Source organism: Hylobates moloch, unplaced genomic scaffold, assembly GCF_009828535.3.
Source record: "Hylobates moloch isolate HMO894 unplaced genomic scaffold, HMol_V3 SCAFFOLD_19, whole genome shotgun sequence".
In the NCBI taxonomy this organism is placed as follows: domain Eukaryota; kingdom Metazoa; phylum Chordata; class Mammalia; order Primates; family Hylobatidae; genus Hylobates; species Hylobates moloch.
Window position 1 is genome coordinate 71,722,328 of NW_026652294.1, and position 22,177 is coordinate 71,744,504.

The following is a 22,177-nucleotide window of genomic DNA, read 5'->3' on the forward strand; positions in this document are numbered from 1 at the left end:
AACAATGGGCAATAATGTTTTAAATCTATAGTATCCTTTATGGTTATTGCAGTCAGCATTTTGTTGTGCTGAGCGTTTTTTTGTTTTTTGTTTAATGTAGCCCCCCTTGCCTAGGCTCATACTTAGAAACCAAGCTAGTTTTTTTTTTCTTTTGTGTTAGTCCCAGTTTAATTTCCCATTGCCATAAAACTGTTGACTAAAGCCATTTAGTTACTTTTTCCTCTCCTATCTTCCACATTCACTGGAATACTCCTTTATGATGCCAGAGAAAGGCATTACTAAAGGAATTTATTAAAGTTTTTCTTAAAAATACATTCCTTCAAATATACAGATCCAGTTATAAATGCTGTCATTCAGTAAAACAAAAACTGCAAAGGCATTATACATCTCTTCCAGTATTAACTGTACTGGAATAAGCCAAGGTGACAGGTGTGGACACAGCCTATCAACAAAGACAAGACTGGACCCGTGCACCAAGCACAAGCCCACCTACCATCTGCTCTGCACCCAGGGAATGCAAACAGAGCCATGAGCTAAGGTGTTCATTTTCAACATTCTGATTTGTTAACAAGATCTGTGCAATGAACTCTTAAGCAATACTGTGGTTCTGTGATGCCCCTCAAAAAAAAAAAAAAAACCACTGCAAACCACCTGTCACATTCTTTTGGGATATGCTACAACAATTTTCTTCTAGTAAGTAACTATAACCCAAAAATGTTTTACTTGCCATAAATGAAAGATATGTATAGATATAGGTATAAATATATAGCTAGATATAGATACAGATTTTTTTGTCTTTTTTTTTTTGACATGGAGTCTCACTCTGTTGCCCAGGCTGCAGTGCAGTGGCACCATCTCAGCTCACCACAACCTCTGCCTCTCAGGTTCAAGCAATTCTCCTGCCTCAGCCTCCCGAGTAGCTGGGATTACATGTACCCACCACCATGCCAGCTAATTTTTGTATTTTTCGCAGAGATGGGGTTTCTCCATGTCAGCCAGGCTAGTCTTGAACTCCTGATCTCAAGTGATCTGCCCACCTCAGCCTCTCAAAGTGCTGGGATTATAGACGTGAGCCACCGCGCCCGGCTAATCAAAGATATATTGAACAGAATGATATATTAAAGACATTGCAAAATAATGTATAGAATCTTGAATAACATTGTGTAGATTTTCGAAAAGATACAGATATATGCTAACATTTTAAGAGATATAAAATGAACTGTTAACAGTTTTTTATCTTTAATAAACTAGAAAGGGTGTCATTAAATATTTTTATTTTATTTTTACAAATTTCAACAATGGATATTTGGGTAGTAATATTATTAGCCATAGTGATTTCCTTTCCAACACTTTTCTGTAAAATTTTTAAAAATTATAGTGTATGGACACAATTGGTTATTCAATGATTTCTATATCATTGGACATTTTAGTTATAATTCTATTTTCACTGATAAAACTGGCACTACGACAATCACCTTCTGCCTACATTTCTGCTCATTTCCTAAGAGTGTGAGAAAATGGTAAAAGCACAAGAAGATGTTTACCAAGATTGATGCACACTGCCCACCTTCTCTTCAGGATGCTTACTGCAATCATATTCCTGCCAAGAGAACACAGTGCCCGCTCTACCAACTACATTCTCCTGGGCACGGGAATTTTCTTATTATCTTTTCTAATATGATTTAAAAAAAGAAAAGAAATCATTATATAAGCTTGAAAACTGTTTCAATTTTATTTACCTTCAAAGAAACAAGTTTTCATGCTATTTCAATAATCAACAAAACAGTCACCTTTTTAAAAAATTAACACTCGAAATCAAAGGACAACCCGGAATATGCATTCCTAAGAACCGGGAATATGCTGCCAAAAATCACTGAAAATGATAAGGCCTCACAAAAACTCCTTTTATGAAAATTTTAAACAGTTAATAGAAACCAATTAGGTTTTTTTAATTCAATCAAAAAACCTGAAGTATATGAAACTGATGTGTGAAATACAGTCAAAGCTTAGCAGTAATCTCTACCATCCAGGATGGTGTTTTTTCCAAGGGATTACAAAACACAGCCTTTCAAATTCAACAAGGGGCACAAGAGCTACACTGTGCTTTTGAAGAAACAAGCAACAGCTCCTTCAGATTCCTTCTCTCAGCAATCTGGTCCACAAAAACCCACTGTTACGTTACTGGCACTTCTTTTCATACTGCCTTAATTTTAGCAAAAAGTACACCTGAATGCGAGTGAGAAGTCAGTAAAACTATCTAATATCCATCTACCCAGCCTGCTGTTGGCACTTACCCTGCAAACACTGTCCCCACAGACACTGTTTCTCAGCACCTCAGGCCTGAACTCCACCAGTCTTCCCCCAAATTAATATTCAGGGAGTTCCCTGACATAAAAATGACCCACAATTGACTCACTTCCTAAATATGTGCTTGGTGAGAGCGGCATGCCGCTAGGCGAGTTCTCCCATCACCGCCCGCATCCTCACAACCTGTGAGGCACAAGTGAACGCCCTCTTTACAGGTAGGAAAACTAAGCCTCACAGAGACATGCCATCTGCCCCAGGTCACACAACTATTCTACACAGAACCAGAATTCCAACACAGTCCCAGGTGATTATGTTGGGTTTTTTTACGTGCACTCCTGACAGCCATCAGGACATTTATTAAGCTCTTCAGAAAGAGGTATATACGGTGCATTCCTATCTTTAACATCTACTCTATTTCTTTTCCAACACTCTCCCTTCCTCCCCTTAAAAGTACTATGGGGCATGTTTACTTGATCATGAAATATGTGGGCACAATTCTATATGTTTCACAACACCTATTAATTCTTGCAGAAAAGAGGCTGTAAATGATATATGTACAAAACATTACACATCTCCAATTTATAAACAGATATTAAGTTAATGTTTTAGAACTCAAAATTCATATCAGTGGAAAACAATACAAGATGCAGAAGAACCCCAACCCAAATAACAAAGGCCTAAGTGAACTCCCTAAAAACCCACGGCTCTCAACCCACAGCATCCACCAGAGTCACAGGAAGATTTCAGAAATGCAAATGCTTGTCCCTCATCCTCAGAGATTCTAATCCTACTGATTTTGGTGGGGCCAGGGGTCCATACTTAGAATGTTCCACACAGCTGAGAACATAGACTGAAGTCTGTAAGCGCCACTATACAGAAACTACATATCTTATTTAGTTTTTTAACCACAGCACAGGGCCCACCAAATAATAGGTGCTAAAAGTAAATACGTGTGATGAAATGAGGTATCAGAAGCACATATTGTGGCAGATTCTGTCAATGAATCTTTTTCCTTCTTTCTTCCATCTTTTTCTTTTCCACAGACAGAGCCCCTTTCCCTAAAAACACCAGTCACTCGCCAGTTACCTTTCCAGCCTTTCTAACAGTTGGCCACAGGACATAAAAGGATGCTTTCAAGTGCGTTTCAAGGAAAGATTTTCCTTGCAAATGGGGGTAGATGAGCCTAGTTCTCACACTGTCTCCCTTCCTGCCCTTGGCAGCAAGATGTCTGAAGTAAGCACAGCTATCAAGACAAGCCTGCCCGGAGACAGTGAATCTGAAGGACGGGAAGTGCATGAGACCTCATGAGGCTGCTGAGCTGCTGCACCAACCCTAGGAGCACATATCTGACAATCCCTTATGTGCGGTAAGGGCCCTTTTGAGATAAACCACTGTGTGTCACCTCAGCAGAAGCTGCAGGGGTGGAAGTGCAGGAAAGCCTGCATGGATGAGAAGCTGTGGGAAGCCAGGGCATCTGACTATGGCAAACTCTGGGGGGTGCCCAGGGCCCTGCTGACTCTCCCACCAGCCCCTCCTTCCCTCCAGGGGTTGGCCAGCCTGCTTCTCTCAAATGTCACCTCATGTTCTGCCCACTGCTTTCTCTTCTGGGTAATAATCATGAGCCAGAAAACACACTACCAACTTTTGCCTTCTTCTCCAGTCACCATATCTAGAATACAGCCTTTAGTAAAATTTTTTCCTATGTGTTTACTATTATAAACACTGAAAAAACATAGAAAATTCCAAACTAACGCATTAAAAAAAAATCCTAAAGCTTCAAAAGTGCTACACTAAAATTTGGCCCCTGATAATCATAGAAACATATATTGAGATAGGTGCCCCTTAACTTTGACCTCATTCTCTATACACAAGTCCTTTTATCCACACAGATGCCTCAGAATTTCCCCATACACACTTGATAAAATGAAAGAGAAGGTAGAGAACTTTTGCTCTCACCCCTACTGCCTTAATCAAAGAGCAAGGTCAAAGGCTCAGAGTTAACGATGGTGGCACTACAGACTAAAAAGGAATTCACATGTAGGTTTATCGACAGAGAAGAAAAATCCAAAATAACATGTCCATTGGCTTCTCTTTGTGTTTTGAGACAGGTCTTGCATTGGTGCCCAGGCTGGAGTGCAGTGGTATGATCACAGCTCACTGCAACCTTGAACTCCCGGGCTCAAGCAGTCCTCCCACCTCACCCTCTCAAAGTGCTGGGATGACAGGCGTATGCCACCATGCCCCTGGCTCCACTGGCTTTAGGAATCCAAACTCAACCAATTGTGAGATAGAGTCCAAAGTCACTTGGTGGTGGCATCAGCTACAGCTTTCATGAGACAAGACCATTCTGAATCTTCAAAAATCTTGACAGTGATCCCACAAATCACACACATGGCTGGCACTTATTTAAGCCATTACACCCAGAAAAATGAGTCCAGAAGGGTAGAGGACATTGGGGGCAAACCTAAATCTAAGCCGGGCCTCACTGCCTTATTTCATTCTTCATCCCAAACTCCCTCCAATTCAACGTAAGACATAGGACCACCCTGAAAATGAGACATTGTAAAAAGGGGGCCAGTATAGGACAGAAAGCAATTATCTCTGAATGCACATCATCAGTGATCAAGAAAAATAACATGTATCTAGTGCCCAGAGCTCGATCTGACATGTTGGAGACAATGTCAACTATTATTACTATTGTATTTAACTACGGGAAACTAGACTGAATTAAAAACAAACATTCTCAATAGAGTATGGAAGTTATTCAAAGGGCAAATTTACTGTTTCTTAAGGTACTGACAAACTATAGACTCAAAAGCAGATAATGTCTTGATTTCAGGTTAAGAACTAAACATCAGCATCATGCGGCTTATCACTTCCTTTCAAATCCCATAATGCAGCAAATGCAAGTTAGCAACAAATGAAATCAGGCTCCCTAGCTCCAGACTTAGCAATATATACTAACCAACTGGTCTGACACCATCATACCTGAAGTCTCAGACTTCTTGAAGTTTCAGATATCCTGAATCCCACAACTCAATATTTTTTCAGTATAAAAAGAGGACATAATGTGACTATGTTCTTCCTATCTCTTAATACTTCTTCCAGATGTGTGAACACTAACTCTCCAGAGGCAGAGGTTTCTCATGGGCTAGCAAGTTAAACACACACACACACACACACACACACACACACCCTGTGGAACAGGCACAGAGGACTCATAGGGCAGTGAAACCACTCTGTATGATACTATAATGTCAGATGCCTGTCATTGTATATTTGTTCAAACCCACTGAATGTACAACACCCAGAGTGAGCCCTAATGTAAACTATGGACTTTGGTCTGGTTGCCTGGGTTTCCTTAAAAAATAAAAGTTTAAAAAAAATTTTTTTTAATTTAAAAAAACTATGGATGTTGGGGGATAATGATGCATCAATGTAGGTTCTTTATTTGTAACAAATGCACCTCTCTGGTTAAGGATACTGATAATGTGGGGGGCTATGCACATGTCGGGAGAAGGGGAACATGGGGAATCTCTATACTTTTCTCTGAATTTTGCTGTGAACCTATAGATGCTCTTAAAAGTAAAGCAAAAAAACAAAAGAGTGCAGCAAAACTACTCAGCAGCTCTGTTACCCTGTACCAGCAGAACCCAGGAATCAGAAACAGCAAAAAGTAGAGGTAAAGTTGAAAAAAAAAAATGCAGAACATAAAATCCCCATATTCACGAAGTTCATATTATATATGTCATGTCAGACACTTAAAATTGAAATGCCAAGAACTGTTAAAACGAACAATATTCAAAGCAGTCTACATTTTCTTTCCTTCCCATGTCACAGGAACAGAGAAATATCACTATACTAGTATTTTGTGATCAAAAGCATATTAAAATATAGCCTAGAGACACACCACAAAAATGATCCCTGATTGTTTTAATAAAGACTGCCCAAGATTAAATATTTTCTGAAAGGATGCTACCAGATTTAAGAAATATCTAATTTAATTTTAGAGAATTGAAATATAAAATAGAATGAACCCACATCATGGCACTTACATGCTAGACAATTTAATAGTTGAAACCCCTGCCAGATTAAAGGGAAATCAGTTTTAAAATTCTATCATCTCTTTTTAAACTTGTTCAAACATTTGAGGATTCAAATATCAAAATGTCTTAAAACTAGATAATAAGGTAGTACTCCTGGAGTTTATAACAGAACATTCCCAGCTCTGCAGTACAGTTTTTCAACTTTCTGATATATCATGTTAATATGATCACTTAAAATTAATACAAAATAAAAGATATCATTTTTGTGTCCCCAACTATTACCTTTTCTTCCAATAAGATAATATTATTTATCCTGAAACAGTAAGTTTCTTTCACTGCACACACTATAATAAATACAATGCTTCAGACGGTATAAACGAGATATGACTGTCCCCAAGACAATGATTCTTTTTTACTCAAGAATATCAGTACAGTAAATAACTTTTCTTCCCTTCGAGACAATCATAGTGCTTGAGGCTGCTGAAATACAAACACAAAATATCTTCACAAATGTCTCCAAACAGTCAAGCTGAAAATCTAAGCCAAAGTTTCATTTAACAGCCTGTCAGTTTTTTGATGTGAAGCTAATGAATGCAGTGGCAAACAAATCCATCAAACCTAACATCAAACAACTGCACTTCATCCCAGCAAACGGAAAAATGAAATACAACCTGCCGGCCAGTGCTTTGATCCAACCTGGCCAGGAAGCAGACCTGTGAGTGTCACGGCAGCAGCTGCACAGAGTAATCACGGACTTCATTCCACCACAGAAGGAAAGAATGCTCCAGAAACAGAAAACAGTCAGCTCAAATATGCACAAATGTCTTATTTCAACTGCTAAAAGAGCTGTTAAATATTTTTAAATCTCTATCAAGAAAAAATAATTGCATTTCACTCTGTTACGCCAACATTCAAAGCTACAAAGATTCCTAAAACAAAGAACTAGATGGTATGTTCCATTAATACTACAACTTTGCAAGTGGAGTTTTATTAAAAGCCCTTCTGTTCTTTCTGAAAGCTCCTTGAAGACAATATATATGTCTTTCTTCTTTGTACACACATGTAACACAGGAGGAACTCACTGGGCACTCACCAAATCTGACCTCTGCCCATCAGCAGGAAATGAACATGTGACTACCTGAAACATCACTCTCAGTTTTTTTCAGTAATGATCTTGTCTTTGATTAGAGAAATGGGGGAAAATTACACAACTGCCTTCTTAGGTCAGTTGTTCCTGCTAAATGCAAGGCCCTTTTGTTCTGGAGCATCTTACAGGATTTGGCTATGTTATATTTTTCAGGTTAAGACAAGAGAGCAGAATGATCCTCATTGAGGGAAAACAGAAGCAAAGACAGAAATGAGAAGAACGGTAAGGCCTGGGCCATTATCAGAGAGTATTAGAAACAGGGATGGTCAAACTAAGCAGCTACCAAAACTAAAAGGTAAATGTCCCTTCACTCCCTCCTCTGCCCATTTTCCCCAGATCTTCTACACAATCCATACACCCAAAAAAAAAGTCTGTTTGAGAGATGAGGCAGTTTGGATGGATACTGTGAAAAAAGACCATCCGGACTGAAGGACTGAAAAAACAGAGAATTTACCCACAGGGACAGAAATATCTCCCAAATACAATAATTCAGCTGAGAATATCAAACATCCAGGAATTTGCTAAAATTTGGAAGTGTATCTGAGCTTTACACGAATAATGAAATTTCTAATCAAATGTACCCAAATCTTAAGAGCCAGGAAGATTTCTTGAACAAGTATCACATATCAATAGGTCAGTAACAGATTCCAATGAAAGCCACAGAAGCCCCCTCTCCAGTCCCGCTCCAGGAACACCAGCAGAAGTCAAGTAGCCAACAGCAAAGGAAGCAGACCTTGAACCCTCCCAGTGTCAACTCTACTCTCACCCCCATTCTCATGGAACAATGCACTCATGAGTGATGAATTCAAAGAAACATACGTGGTGCCTGGCACACAGCAGATAAGCCTAGTCTCCGTAAGTAGAACTTCTTCCCCATCTACCAGCCATCTGAGGCATCTGAAAAGGTCCCCACTGACAAAGCCTGTTGGCTTATGATCAAAAGGTCCCTATCGGGGAACATGTGGTTATCTTTTCAAAACCTACTTGTTTTTTTTTTTTTTAATTAAAAAAAAATTGCCTTCTGTAACAGCTCTTTTCTGAGTCACTTAATTAAAAATACTGGTTTGTATTACACAAAATTATATTTTTATATATATATATTTCATAGTGTTTGTGATTACATATATGCACATATAATGTATGCAGACCCCACACTGCACTATTTTGCTTATTTAATGCTGTACAACAAATACGTTTTCAGATACTTATACACATTCACTAAACCCCATGTGACAGGTAAAGCAGGTGGCATCACCACCAATGCCTCTTTATGAAAAAGTGCTCATATTTTCATAGTAATTATAAAAGTATTGTTCATAATCACTTATGAACAATGACTTTTTTAGAGTTACCATTTAGAACAAACTGATGAAGACAAAGAATTAAGACAAATATGGGCATCCTCAATGCTAAAAGTCTTTTTAGTGCAATTCATTAATTCACTACACATCAGTTTCCAGGAAAACACATAAATGTATGCCCAGTGCACAAATTTGCCAGGGATTAGAAACTACATATACATGCAATACAATAAATTCATAAGGCTACCTAAAGAATCAGACTTGGAGATCAAAAATATGTGTCAAATAACTGATTAAAGATACCAAAATCTGGGGGAAAAAATGCTAACTCAGCTTACTATAACGTAAGATAATTTATTATCCAAGAATAGACATGAAAATATTAATATTGATGGTATAAATTAAGAAAGCACATGATATTTTAGTGAAACATTCAAAACTGTATCTCTTTATACGGCTATTTTCCTGTTTTATGCAAAATAACTAAAATTGGTTACATCACTCAAAATATTCTTTTTTCTTAATTTTTGTTTTTATTTTTTGTAGAGACAAGATTTCACACTGTTGCTAAGACTAGTCTTGAATTCCTGGCCTCTAGCAATCCTCCTGCCTCAGCCTCCCAAAGTGCTAGTTACAGGCATGAGCTACTGTCCCAGCCCAAAGCAGATTCTAAATATGTCAATGATAAATTGGTACCCCCTGTAGTAGGCAGATGCTTCCCCTCCCGCACCCCCAACAAAGATGTCCTCATCCTAATCCCAGAGGTCTATGAATACGCTATCTTGCATGACACATGGGATTTTGCGTATTGCCTGCTCTGAAACGCAGGAACTACACAGGAGGACTAGAGAGAGGCTTCTAGGAGAAAAGTCCAGCCCCTGGTTCACAGTCAGCAGCAAATCTGAACGTTTAGTCTTACAACTGTGAGGAAGTGAATTCAGCCAACAACCCAAAGGAGCAAGGAAATGAATTCTTCCCCAGGGTCTCAGTAAGAAATGCAATCCTGCAAACATCTTGACATTTAACTGGTGAGATCAATGCTAGGCCTATTACCTACAGAACCATGAGATAATAAATGGCTATTGTTCTAAACACAAAGTTTGTGGTAATTTGCCACAGCAGCAAGAGACAACTAATACATTCTCAGATGACATCACCTGGCCAAAGGAAGTAAGGGGTGGCCACAACACTGAAAAAGTCTCAAATACATTCCGTTGGAGCAATTTTTAATTAGCTGGCCAAAACTGCATTATAGTATTGAATATTTTGTACCCAGAACCAAACAAAATGGTCATAGCCCTTCCTAAACTGAATAGATAGTCACATACCTAAGTTCTATTCTCTTTGCAATAAACCTACAGGGTAGAAAGGTATTTCTAATTTATATATGAAGAATAAATGACTTTTCTAAAGTTATAGGGCTAGCCAGAGAAGAAAAGTTGGTTGTCAGATCCAGCCTCCTCCACCACAGTGCAACACTTCACATTCCCACAACTGTGATGGGCTCTATCAGCTGGGATTTCAGAGAGGAGCACTACCAGCCTCTCTTCCTTCCACTCCACGCCAACTCTACTTCCACATGGAAATGTGGAAACGCAACTCCAGTGTACATGGTAGTTTAGCTTCTCCCCAAGGCTGGAATGTCCTATTCTGGCCAATCATAGGCTACTTCTGAGACCTGTATTAAACAAGAATCAATATTTGTGGTGACTCTGAACAGCTGTAATAGCTGACTCATGTCTGCAAGTAAAGGTGCAAACTATAAAATAACAGACCTTGTTATAACCTCGTGGCCAAGACACTGCTTCAAGGCAGATGCAAGCATTACATTTCCACGAAAGCGATGCAGTGGTTCGCCAAAGTACACACACTGAGTTCTCAGAATACATAGGATGTACCATGTGAAGTAGTAGTACAGTTCTGTTGCTTTCTGAATTACTCAGCATAAACAGAAATTACTTAGAACAGAAAAAGTCTTCTAATACCAGGGGCTTTCCTTTATATCAAGAATGTATTCGAATGACTCCTGGGCTGCCAAAGGCCTACACTTTTATTTATCTTTTAATATATTATGCAATTTTCTAAATACACAGGTAAACTAAACTAAGAGTTATCTTCCCTAAATATACTTCTATCTACATTCATCTGATGGCTCCACATGTAAGTTTTATCAATGTAGAATGAATGATATTCAGCTGAGCCATGCAATGGCCAAAATAAGACCACATACGCTTTATTTACCATTTTCTGCGAAATCTACGTCAACTTTACATCCTCTAAAACACACAGTTTCATTTAGAAGCTGCCCTCTGCCAGCCTGTGCCTTTCCCTTAAAAGCCACAGGAAAGGAAGCAAACCTAATAGAAACCACCATCACTTTGAAGATGTCTTCTATTTAACACCACAGGGGGAAAGTAATTAAATTTAATAGAAGTTATTGCCTGTGAATGAAAATACACAGTATGTGAGCTAAATTAAATACACTGGGCAGGAGACGCAAAATTTTATACCAAATTTAACGCGAACATGTATTTCCTGTTAAAATGTGTTCTACATTATTACTTTCAAGAATTTCATTTCTGCACTAAGGGCAGTTTTAATCATTTCTTCCTACCAATCTCCCTCCATCTCTTGCTACAATTGTTATCAGACACTCCCTTCTATAAAGTGCTGTTTTCTAAGCCAGGAACTGATCGCAAACAGGGAGAGATCTGAGTCCATCTAACATGGAGCCACATGATGCCACTGGAAAATCTTGCAAAACACCAACTGGAGGCCTCAAGATAAAAAGCAAACACACGTCGCATCAAATTACCTATCAAGGTAAATTGCTCCACATTAATCTCAAAACAGACAAATTCAGCTAAAATTGGTAATACTGGCTAGGTAAAATAAGTGTATCTAGCCTGAAGTGAATTGCTGTGGTGAGAGGCACACAGCGCCAGTGAGGAAGAATAAATAAATGCTGCACAGGATCTTAGGGTTCTTACTAAAATAACCAGAATACACATTTAATTCATGCTTTATTTTTGAGGTATAGCTTACCAATTTGGCAACTTTTCCATAGTCAATCCATCTGACAGTAGCAAAATTTGTAGATTCTGCACAGTTGAAACCATGATTAAAACCAGCATGGTAGCCATATGGGAAAGTGATCATGAATTCTCCAGCCTCCTGGGTTATCTGCAAGGTAGGAAATATATAATATTTTGTAAAAATAAGACTCCCCAAATTATGAACACAATTAAAATATATTTCCCATTAAAAAACAAAGAAAAAAAGTCATGATATCAGAGCACTACCAAAAAGAGTTCCACCAGATTCATTACTTAATCCTTTAATAGTGCTTTTTCAGGAAACGTTTAAAAGACTTTCCTAAATAGGATGTGGCTTGCTGGCATTTGAATTAAATCAAACAATCCATAATCAAAGCTATTACATTTTAATTGAAGGTATCTTCAGGTTATTCAAGTAAATTTGTTCATATTAGCTATATCAAGCTATATATTCTTATATTTTAATAACTTGCATTACTGGAGTTACATATAAAAATCATATAATAACTGACATTGTTAAAGCTACAGCTACAAAAACTTTGATAATGCATGCTTGGCAGGCTATATCATGAATTCTTGTTGGTAAAGAGTTGGTGGTATTCATCGAATTATTTTTTCCTAGCACCTAGAAAACATTCCATTAAGTACAGTCCATTTCACAGTAAAACTTCTGTTCAAAGAATTATTCAAATATATGTATGTTAGAGTGAGTGCATTTTTAAGTATAATTAAAATAACTCGCATAAATAGGCCTGGGCCTTTAAAAAAGAATTTTAAATGTATTTACTCTGTTTCTATTTTTTAGATTGAAGACTTTTTTTTTTTTACAATCACCAAAGCAACACAAAATATCCCATGGTTTACAGAAAAAGTGAAGAAAAATTTAGTGTTATTTCTTTTTTAAAAAAGTATCTATCTGATACAAAAATTATAAAATTTATTGCTCACTCCTTCAAATGGAATAATATAATATTTGTTTTGGATTATCTGATCTTAAAATGTTTCTAACCCAGCACCCAATAGGATAGACCCCTTATATCTTTAAATTCTTTAAGTTGCTGCAAAGTAATATAAAAATACTCATAGGATTTGGCCACTGAAGCAATGTTTCTCCTTGACACATATTGCCAAAGTATTTAGCAAATGCTATATGTTCACATTCAGAGCCTGTATTCTCTGCTAGCTCTGATAATAAAAGTTGTAAAACCACACTTTTAATTATCCTACTGACCCTAATACAATTTATATTTTCTTTGAGGTATAATGTACATATAATAAAATGCTCAGATAATAAATGTACAGTTTCATCCATTTTGACAAATGCATATACCCGTATATCCCATGCCCCTATTTTCTTTTTTTATGATAAAAATCTAACGAAGAAATGTATTTATTAAATATATCAACCTCAGAAAATTACTTGCCTCTGGGAGGGAGAAGAGAATGAAATAGTAACAGCTACATTTGTAGTATTTTGTTTCTTTGGACAAATATCTGTATCTACATACAGTGTTTCTATATAAAATATAAAACACTTTAATATAGTGTTTTTATATAAAATATAAAGTATTTTATTTTCATTAACAACTTTATTGAAATGTAATTCACATACCATATAATTCACTCATTTAAAGTGTACAATTTGTTGGTTTTTAGTATATCACAAAGTTATGCAACTATCACCACAATTAATTTTAGAACATTTTATCACCTCAAAAAGAAACCCCCTCACCCTTTAGCTGTCATCCCCAAGCCCCTCATTCATTCCAGCCCTAAGAAAACCCCTGATTTATTTTCTGTCTCTACAGACTTGTTATAATGGATATTTAATATTAATAGAATCATATAATGTGTGATCTTTTGTTACTGAATTCTTCCACTTAGCATAAACTTTTCAAAGTTCACCTAGGTTGTAGCATGTGTCAGTACTTCACACCCTTTTATGGCTGAATAACCTTCCATTATATAAAATATATCACACTTGCTTATTTATTCATCAGCCAACAGACATTTGGTCATTTCCATCATGGGTACTAGGAATAATGGTGCTGTGGATCATTGTCCATGCCCCTATTATTTTCATCACCCAAGAGCGCTCCCTCATCCCTATCCTAGACCATCCCCAGCTCATCCCCTACTCCCACCTCAGTAATAATCACTCTTCTGATACCTTTCACCACTGATTAGCTTTGCCATGTTATGGATGCTAAAATGGTATTGGAGACAGGGGAAAGTATTATTTTTCCCAACAATTCTGAAATGTAACTCATAACACCACTGTCCCCTGCCAAAGAAACCCCAGAAGATGTTCTGCTGCAATGAGCTCAGTTGTCACCTGGCAGCAGAGACAGGCTTACCAGTGCCCAGCACGGTTCTAGCTCCATTATCTCAGCCATGTGAGAACATAGCCCAACTCTCTCCTTTCCTGGTCTCACTGAATCTAATTAATCATCTAGGTGCTTCTTTCTTATACTACGTAATGAAACAAAACTCACCCTGCTCCCACATAAAGGTGAGAGGAGAGGGAGGACCGCTGCCACTGGAATAAGAAAACTACTTTTCCCGCTCCATGGAATCCTACCTACAAACCTTCTCTACCCTACCTAGAAAATCCTGCTCATGCCATGATTTAAAAAAAAAAAAAAAAAAAGAGCACCTGTTCCACAGAATGCAACTCTAAATTTTGGGCCCCTGTCATTTCCAAAAACAGGTCAGTCCCAATCTCACACCATAAAAGAAGCTAGAGAAGAGAGTGGATATAATCTAAATGCAGACATCAGCTGTTTATTACACTTATGTTTTTCATACATATGTATGAATATGGCAAATGCAATGAAAGAAGGAAAAAATGTATTCCAACTGAGACATTATTACCCACAGGAAGAGGGCTGAGTTGAAGAGGAAGAGTATGTTACTATGTAACATATACTATTCAAAATTCTGTCTATAGATTATCTTTCTCGTCACAATAACCCTAGTAGTCACTATTTTTATCCCCATTTTACAGTTGAAGAAACTAAAGCTCGGAAAAATTATGTGACTGAATCACGAATGAACTCAAGAGGTTTAATCCTGCAGCCTGTGCTACCATTTTGCTGCCCTATCGTATGTTACGTTATCATCACCAGGGAAATGTGGTCCTTGAGGAATACAGTGTCATGACAGGCCCTGTGTTGAGGTGGAAAGGGGAAGTGACAGTATTAAATATGAGGAAGTGCCACTGCCAATCAACCCTCAAAGTCACTGGTGTTTCACCAATTCAGGACGTAAATTCATCTCGCCACTTTCCACAGAAGCCATCTACAAAACACCAGATGAGAGCCCAGTGCCTCCAGTGATCTACCATGTGGTACTGGTAGAGAGCTGCAGCCTAGAAAGAGGGTGCCAGGCACCTCTAGAAAAGAGCTCCAAGCTCCAGAGGCCTCCCTCCTGGGGAAAGGGAGCCAATCCCACAGCCCTGCTGCCTCACATAACTTCTCTTCACGCATCAGCCTTAAGCTACCACCAACACCTAACACCAGCCCCAAAGGAACAGAGAAGGATTTTGTGTCTTGGGGATACTGTTGCATTCCTTCATGTCTACCTTGTAATATTCCAACTTAAGTAAAACTACCTAATGAAGCTGATGCCAACTACCTAAAAGAAGCACTGGATGATGATGTGTCTGAGACTCACAAAAGCCTGGTGCCCAGAGGTGTCTGCAGATAGGACAAAGCCCCACAGCCACAGCAGCCCCTCTGAGTGGCACAGCCTGTGCCCTCTGTACCCAGCAGTTCTGCAGCCCATCCCTAGTGCCTCCCTACACCCGCAGGCAGCCCCCAAGGTGCACATCTCGGAGGCATGATTTTTTTCATGGTAAAAACGTTGTGAGTAAACCAGTGATGAGGGCACCTTCACAAAAGCAAGCATATCTTAAGCGTGACTGCTGCATAGAGTTTATGAGGGAGCAGGGAATCACCTCAAGCTGAAGAACGAATCCTGGCACATGAAGAACTTCTACTTTGAACAAATCCCCCACTCCCCCACCACACACACAGAAAAAGAAGGCCACAGTAAGAACCAAAATGAAGAAAATCTAAAGATTTAGTCACAAGCAAAAAGCTTCCAAGATGGAAAGCAGCAAGGATTATGAGAAGAAAAGTCAAATAAAAAACACAGAAGAAGGAAGAGCTGTTTTTTAATGTTTCTGCAAGTAGCTAAGTACTTAATCCTCCTGAGACTGAGAGGGAGCTTTTATTTATCTGGTCGAAACCTTTTTTCATGTCAGCTGCTTCACATAAAAATGTTTAGGCTCTGCAATAATTCTGACCCAGTAACCACCCATAGACACAAAGAATGTGGGATCCAGCATCTACTGAGTTTTATAGAACCTCAACTTCAGAAAACTCGCAGAAGCAATATCAGATTATTAAATCATCAGGCAATTTTGTCCATAATGAAATCTCAATTATATTATGTCTAAATGTGTTTAGAGCAACAGTGCTACCATAATCATTGATTCTAACCAAGCCATTGCTAATAATTGCTCTGAATTTTTTAGAAAATAGAGCACATATACATAAATTATGTTACTCATAAAAAAGATTTTAATATAGAAGTACTTCCTCTTATTTTATAGAATGTGCTACATTTTATTTTCAGTATAATTATAAGTGAACTATAGCAACATGAAATCTCTAGTAACTATATCTGAAATAAAATTAATTTCTAATTAGGATTTAGATAAATAATTGATATGCTATAAAACATAAATTTGAATTTCTCTACCCACATCCTAAAAATTCTGCTTGAAGTTAAAGATACATTACCTCTTAAATACAAATCCTACACAAACAAAATTAATTTGTGTAAGAGGAATACTAACATACTTTGTCAAAGGGAATACCGTATTTCTTCAATACCAACGGAGAAATCAATGTCATCTTGTGGCGAAGAAATGCATCACACCCTTGGGAGCTGCTTGGGAAAAAACCTAAAAAGAAACAATAAATGTAAGTGGCACTGTGTCAATTAAGAGAAAATACCAGATAGGTTTTTTAATGTGTAAGTTCTAGTGTTCTTACTGTTTGACTTATGCAAGTATGGACCTCTTCTGCCAAAAAGCCCTTGTACTAAAACTCAGAGTCAGAGTTAGAATTCTTAAAAATTAAAGGATACATCACCAAAGGTTGATCTTCTTTACAAACAGATTTACCATAAGTTGTTTTTGTAACTTGTAAAATTACTCAACTTTAGGAATAAATTTCAATTTGAAACAAAGTGGATTCAATCTATTATCTGATAAACGGAGAAAATATTTAGGGAAGTTAGGAAAGATAAATACGTGGGATGCTGGATCTGTAGCTAAAAATACAGGGAAAAAAAGGAAAGATAAGTATGCATTTTAATAGAAGAATATTTTAGACTCCTAGATTTCATCATTCCTGAAGTACTCATCCCAATCCCTGGCATACAGCAGACAGAGTAGTTCCCCCACCTTTGTTTGTTTCTTTTCTGATCAATCTGAAACTAATTGCTACTAATCTCCTGAATGAACTTCCCAGCCATCACCCATCAAATGTCTGACAACCTGCTTGAACAGCCTGAATGGGAGAAGCGTTTTGAGGAGGCTTTTAAAGGAGGAAGTTAAACATACAGCAACCCTTTCATTCAACAGTATATTACACGACAAGACAGAGTCAGTTTTCTCCATCGCTGACTTCAAACCTGCAGTTCTGTCTGAAGCAGACTCTCATTAACTCAGTGATGCAAGCTGGAGGAAAATGAACATGCCTGATGTACTGCTCCACACCTTCCTCACTCAGAGGGAAGGCAGCCATGTTGAAGGGATTGGAAAAACAACAAACAAGGAAAAGACAGAGCATCACGGAGGGAGAACACAGAAGGAAGAGAGAAGGCACCAGGAAGGCACATGCAATGCGTATGTGTGACAGGATGAGGCACAGATGCTGTCTGACTCCTCCACCACCAAAATGAGGGGAGAAACTGCTGGAAATGTGACATCTAACTCTGTGGATCTCTCTATGCAAATAACTCAAGAACGTGACCAATTTGGCCAGGTACAGTGACTCACACCTGCAATCCCACCACTTTGGGAAGCCAAGGCGGGCGGATCACTTGAGGCCAAGAGTTTGGGACAAGCCTAACATAGCAAAACCCTGTTTCTACTAAAAAATACATGCCAAGTGCGGTGGCTCACGCCTGTAATCCCAACACTTTGGGAGGCCGAGGCAGGCAGATCACAAGGTCAGGAGTTCGAGACCAGCCTGGCCAACATGGTAAAACCCCATCTCTACTACAAATACAAAAAAATTAGCAAGGCATGGTGATGCACACCTGTGGTCCCAGCTACTCAGGAGGCTGAGGCAGGAGAATTGCTTGAACCCGGGAGGCAGAGGTTGCAGTGAGCCGAGATCGCGCCACTGCACTCCAGCCTGGATGACAGAGTAAGACTCTTTCTCAAAAAAAAAAGGAGAGAGAAAAAGAAAAAAAAAATTAGGCAGGCATGCTGGTGTGTGCCTGTAGTCCTAGCTGCTCGGGAGGCTAAGGCATGAGATTCGCTTGAACCCAGGAAGCAAGGGTTGCAGTGAACTGAGACTGCACCACTGTACCACTGTACTCTAGCCTGGGCGACGAGAGAGACTCAAAAAAAAAAAAAAAAAAGGAAGGAAGGAAGTTCAATAAAACATGAGAAATGTTAATTCTTTACAATGTCTCTTAATAATGCAGCCCTCTGCTTATGGTTAATATTCATAATACATAAACACAAAATAAAACACTGGTGAGTGGAGGGAAAGTAACACACTAATATAATGGCCATGTCCACACAACAAGATGTCCTAGGTCTTACACGCAGAGAAGGGCACCAAGAGGCAGTCCCCAAATGCACAATCCACGGGAATGTTTTTATAAACAATTCAAACGGATCTATCAAACTTCTCAAATCCGTAACTTTCTTCAACACTAGATGAACTAAGTTTTAAATTAAAATCAGTGAAGAAAGAAGAGTCTATTCCACTTTCTTTCGATATAGATTTGTAATCAGGAACTGAACAACGTGGTGACTGGTCATAACTTAATTTAAATTGGAAAACCACTGAAGGAAGGTAATTTGCAGTATATTAAGAATTTCATATTGGTTCAGAATTTATATTTACAATATGCTATCAGAATTATATTTTACATAGTCCTGAAAAACACTTCATAAACAACACATCTTATATACAAAGTATGTGCCTTAAAATGAATTTTACCTCAAAATACCTGCAGGGCTACATGGTTCACACTCACTCTCACTCCCACAGTCTATAAAACATGGTCAATTCCTTGACATACTAAAGTCAACCGCCTTTTTTTTTTTTTGTGTGTTTGTCTTTTTTAAGATATTATAGAGGATCAAGCAAGCAAAGATGGTCTTTGGAATCATCCAATCCAAATAATAAGTTAGAGGGATGGAAGGCTAGGATAACAAAGAGCTTGTATTCCAGAGACCCCAACAGAGCCCTAAAACCCTAAAAGCAATCCACAATAACCTTTCCTAAGAACACCAAAGTGCTGCTGAGAGTTTTGCAACACAGAGAAGTGTGTAGGATCCCATAAGCGCTCAAGGATCACGTGCTATACCCATCCAAAGGATGTTTCACATTAGATGTAAAAGTGAGCATGTGTGAAAAGCATTATTCTAAGTGAAAAAAGCAAAAAACAAGTCTACACATAGTATGATTCCACTTATATGACACTTTAGAAAAGGTAAAATGATAGGGACAGAAACCAAATTAGTGGGTGCCAGGGAAGGGGAGAGCGGTTAAGTACAAAGAGGTGTGAGGGAACTTTTTTGGGGTATTGGAAATGTGTTACATGTTGATAACAGTGGCTTATCATGTGGTTTATTAATTACACCACTGTAAACATTTGTCAAAACTCAATGAGCTCTATTCTTAAAATAAGTGAATTTTACTGTAGATTTTACCTGAATAAAACTGACTCAAAAAAATCATTAAATCTTTTGAAACTATTTTTGAAATAGAGTGGATGTGTTCTAAAAATATGGAACAGGTGTGTTCCTTCCTTCAAATGAAAAGTTCTCTATACTGTCAAGTGGTTTATAGTTTATAATATATTAGCTATCGCTAACTAAGAAATTATTTTTAAATCCCAATCTTTTATGATTCAAATACAAACACACACCATAGTATTAAATCACCAAAAATTTCAGCCTTGAGAAAAGATTTTAAGATCAAAGCTTAGTGACTTTTTTATGGGTATACAAACACTAATTTGGCAAAGATGACGATAGCCATTAACTTTTTAGGAAAGGGGAGAGAAAGACAGGGAACAAAGGAGGGAGGAAGGGAAGAGAAATCAAACATGTAGATCTATTTCCAAACTAGTAAAAAATTTTTCTTGACAATTTTATTTGATAATTGAAATTTGCCCAAGTATGCTTTGATGAAGTTTTATCATGGTTCTATATGACTGGTATGAGGCTTGAAAAATATAGCAACCATATAAACAAATGCTAAGGAAAAGAATACAAAAAAAAGGTATAGAAAATTGGTTCAGTGAAAAATGCTTTCGGAAACAGATGTACAGTATTTGATTTACACATGAAATTTCTTGGCAAGCTTATTTATGAAAAGAACCAATGACCTACATTGTATGCAGAGAAACCTAGTAACATTTACCCACACCTCTACTTGAGAGGTTGACATGAGAGGCACATATTATATTTGGCCTCTTGGTGCATGCTAACGTTCATGGAGTGGTTACTCAGGAATGGATAGAAAATTATCCCTTCCCAGGCCTCACTCGACCCTAACATCCCATAATCCATCAACATCTCTACCAGCAGAGCGCTCCAGGAGGAGTGCCAGGAGAACTTCATACTGATCCTGGAATGGAGAAGAATGGCGCTTCTCCTAAACAAGTGGCTTGTTTTCATCTCCTAGAAGTGGTACACATTGTGTAATGGGCAAGTTTTTTCCATTTCAAGATAATTAGCAGAAAACCTAGATTTAAAATTTCCGCCCAGTTTAACTGGTGTGTGTGTCCTTATACGCATGGGGTTTTTTTTACTGCATTCCTGAGACCACTTTATTTCAGCTCTCACTTCCCACCCCCTTGAAATGTGACATGGATAATCTACGCACAAGTCACCAAGGACTCCCCGAGCCGAGAACATTGGAATCAAATGAGTTAGAGTTAAACTAACCAGGATTCTTCTGGTTCTGCCTCTGCCCAGCCCCATCCGCACCCTCAAATCAAAGAAATCTTCATTTCCCCATAATTCCTCCCTACTAGTTGGCATTCATTTCCTGAATTCTTCCTCTCCATTCTCAGTTAAGAGAAGGGAACTAAAAGTCTTTCACTCACAAATGAATTACATTATCTGGGTGTATTTCATGTATTATTGCCCAATGTCTAAAATCCTACTAGGAACATGGCTGGATATAAAATATCCAATTACATTTAAATACAGACAGTGATATCACTGACATCAAATTATTAACAAATTAAGTTTACCAACTGTTTCTCCACTCTTAGTGAAATCCAGCTGATAGACGAAAATAAACATACCCTGACGCACCACACATGGATCTCCATGCCTAAGGCATGAGTTAGGCATGAAGGCAGAGGATATATCACTGGTCTTCTGCATTTTTTATGGCTTACAGGGCACTTTAAAATTGATTATTTATAATCGGAGGTATTTTATTTATAAGCCTTTCAAAACTAGACATTTTAATATAATATTTCAGACTATCAGCTAAGTGAATGCTTAAGGGAATAATATTTACCACTTTGAGAGCTAATAAAAGTACATTTCCCTAATTCCAAGAGAGAGGTATGAGAGCAGGTTAATTTAGAATCTGTTCATAAAATTAAAATGATTTATTTATTGCTGCTCTTCTACTCTCTTGACAGCAGTGGCTCATAATCTTTTTTGGACCAAATGATCTCAGGGGATTTGATGATGGCGTTCCCAGAAATCTACATATATGCCCAACTTTGAATATAATTTCAAAGAGTCCACTGAATGCCTGTCTGCATCCCACCCACAGACCTTTATCTACCCCCTGGCACATGGATCCCTGCAAATCGGGCTATGACCTTCTACTCCACAGGATTAAAATCAAGATTACTAGCCATTAAAAAAATTCCACAATGTGCGTGCATGTACACACACACACACACACACACACACAAATGCTTAAAAGCATGAACTAAACTAACCCTTCGTAGCAATGTTTCTTCTATTCCCTTTTGCTGAATACTGCTTTTTTAATAAGGTAACAAAACCAACACTTGTTTCAAGTAAAT

General features: G+C 38.0%; 1 protein-coding gene across 9 annotated transcripts in view; it reads right to left on the reverse strand.

The window, feature by feature from the left end:
• KDM4C (lysine demethylase 4C) overlaps positions 1–22,177 on the reverse strand; it is a 416,633-nt gene that overhangs the window by 275,439 nt on the left and 119,017 nt on the right. For all 9 annotated transcript variants that reach the window (XR_009210974.1, XR_009210973.1, XR_009210972.1 and 6 more), the window contains exons 7-8: positions 16,726–16,829; positions 11,847–11,984 (exon numbers count right to left, since the gene is read on the reverse strand). Coding sequence is in view for 6 of the 9 variants with exons in the window: in XM_032138252.2 (XP_031994143.1) it covers positions 11,847–11,984; positions 16,726–16,829 (242 nt within the window). In the remaining 3 variants the exon portion in view is untranslated. The remainder of the gene's footprint in view (positions 1–11,846; positions 11,985–16,725; positions 16,830–22,177) is intronic.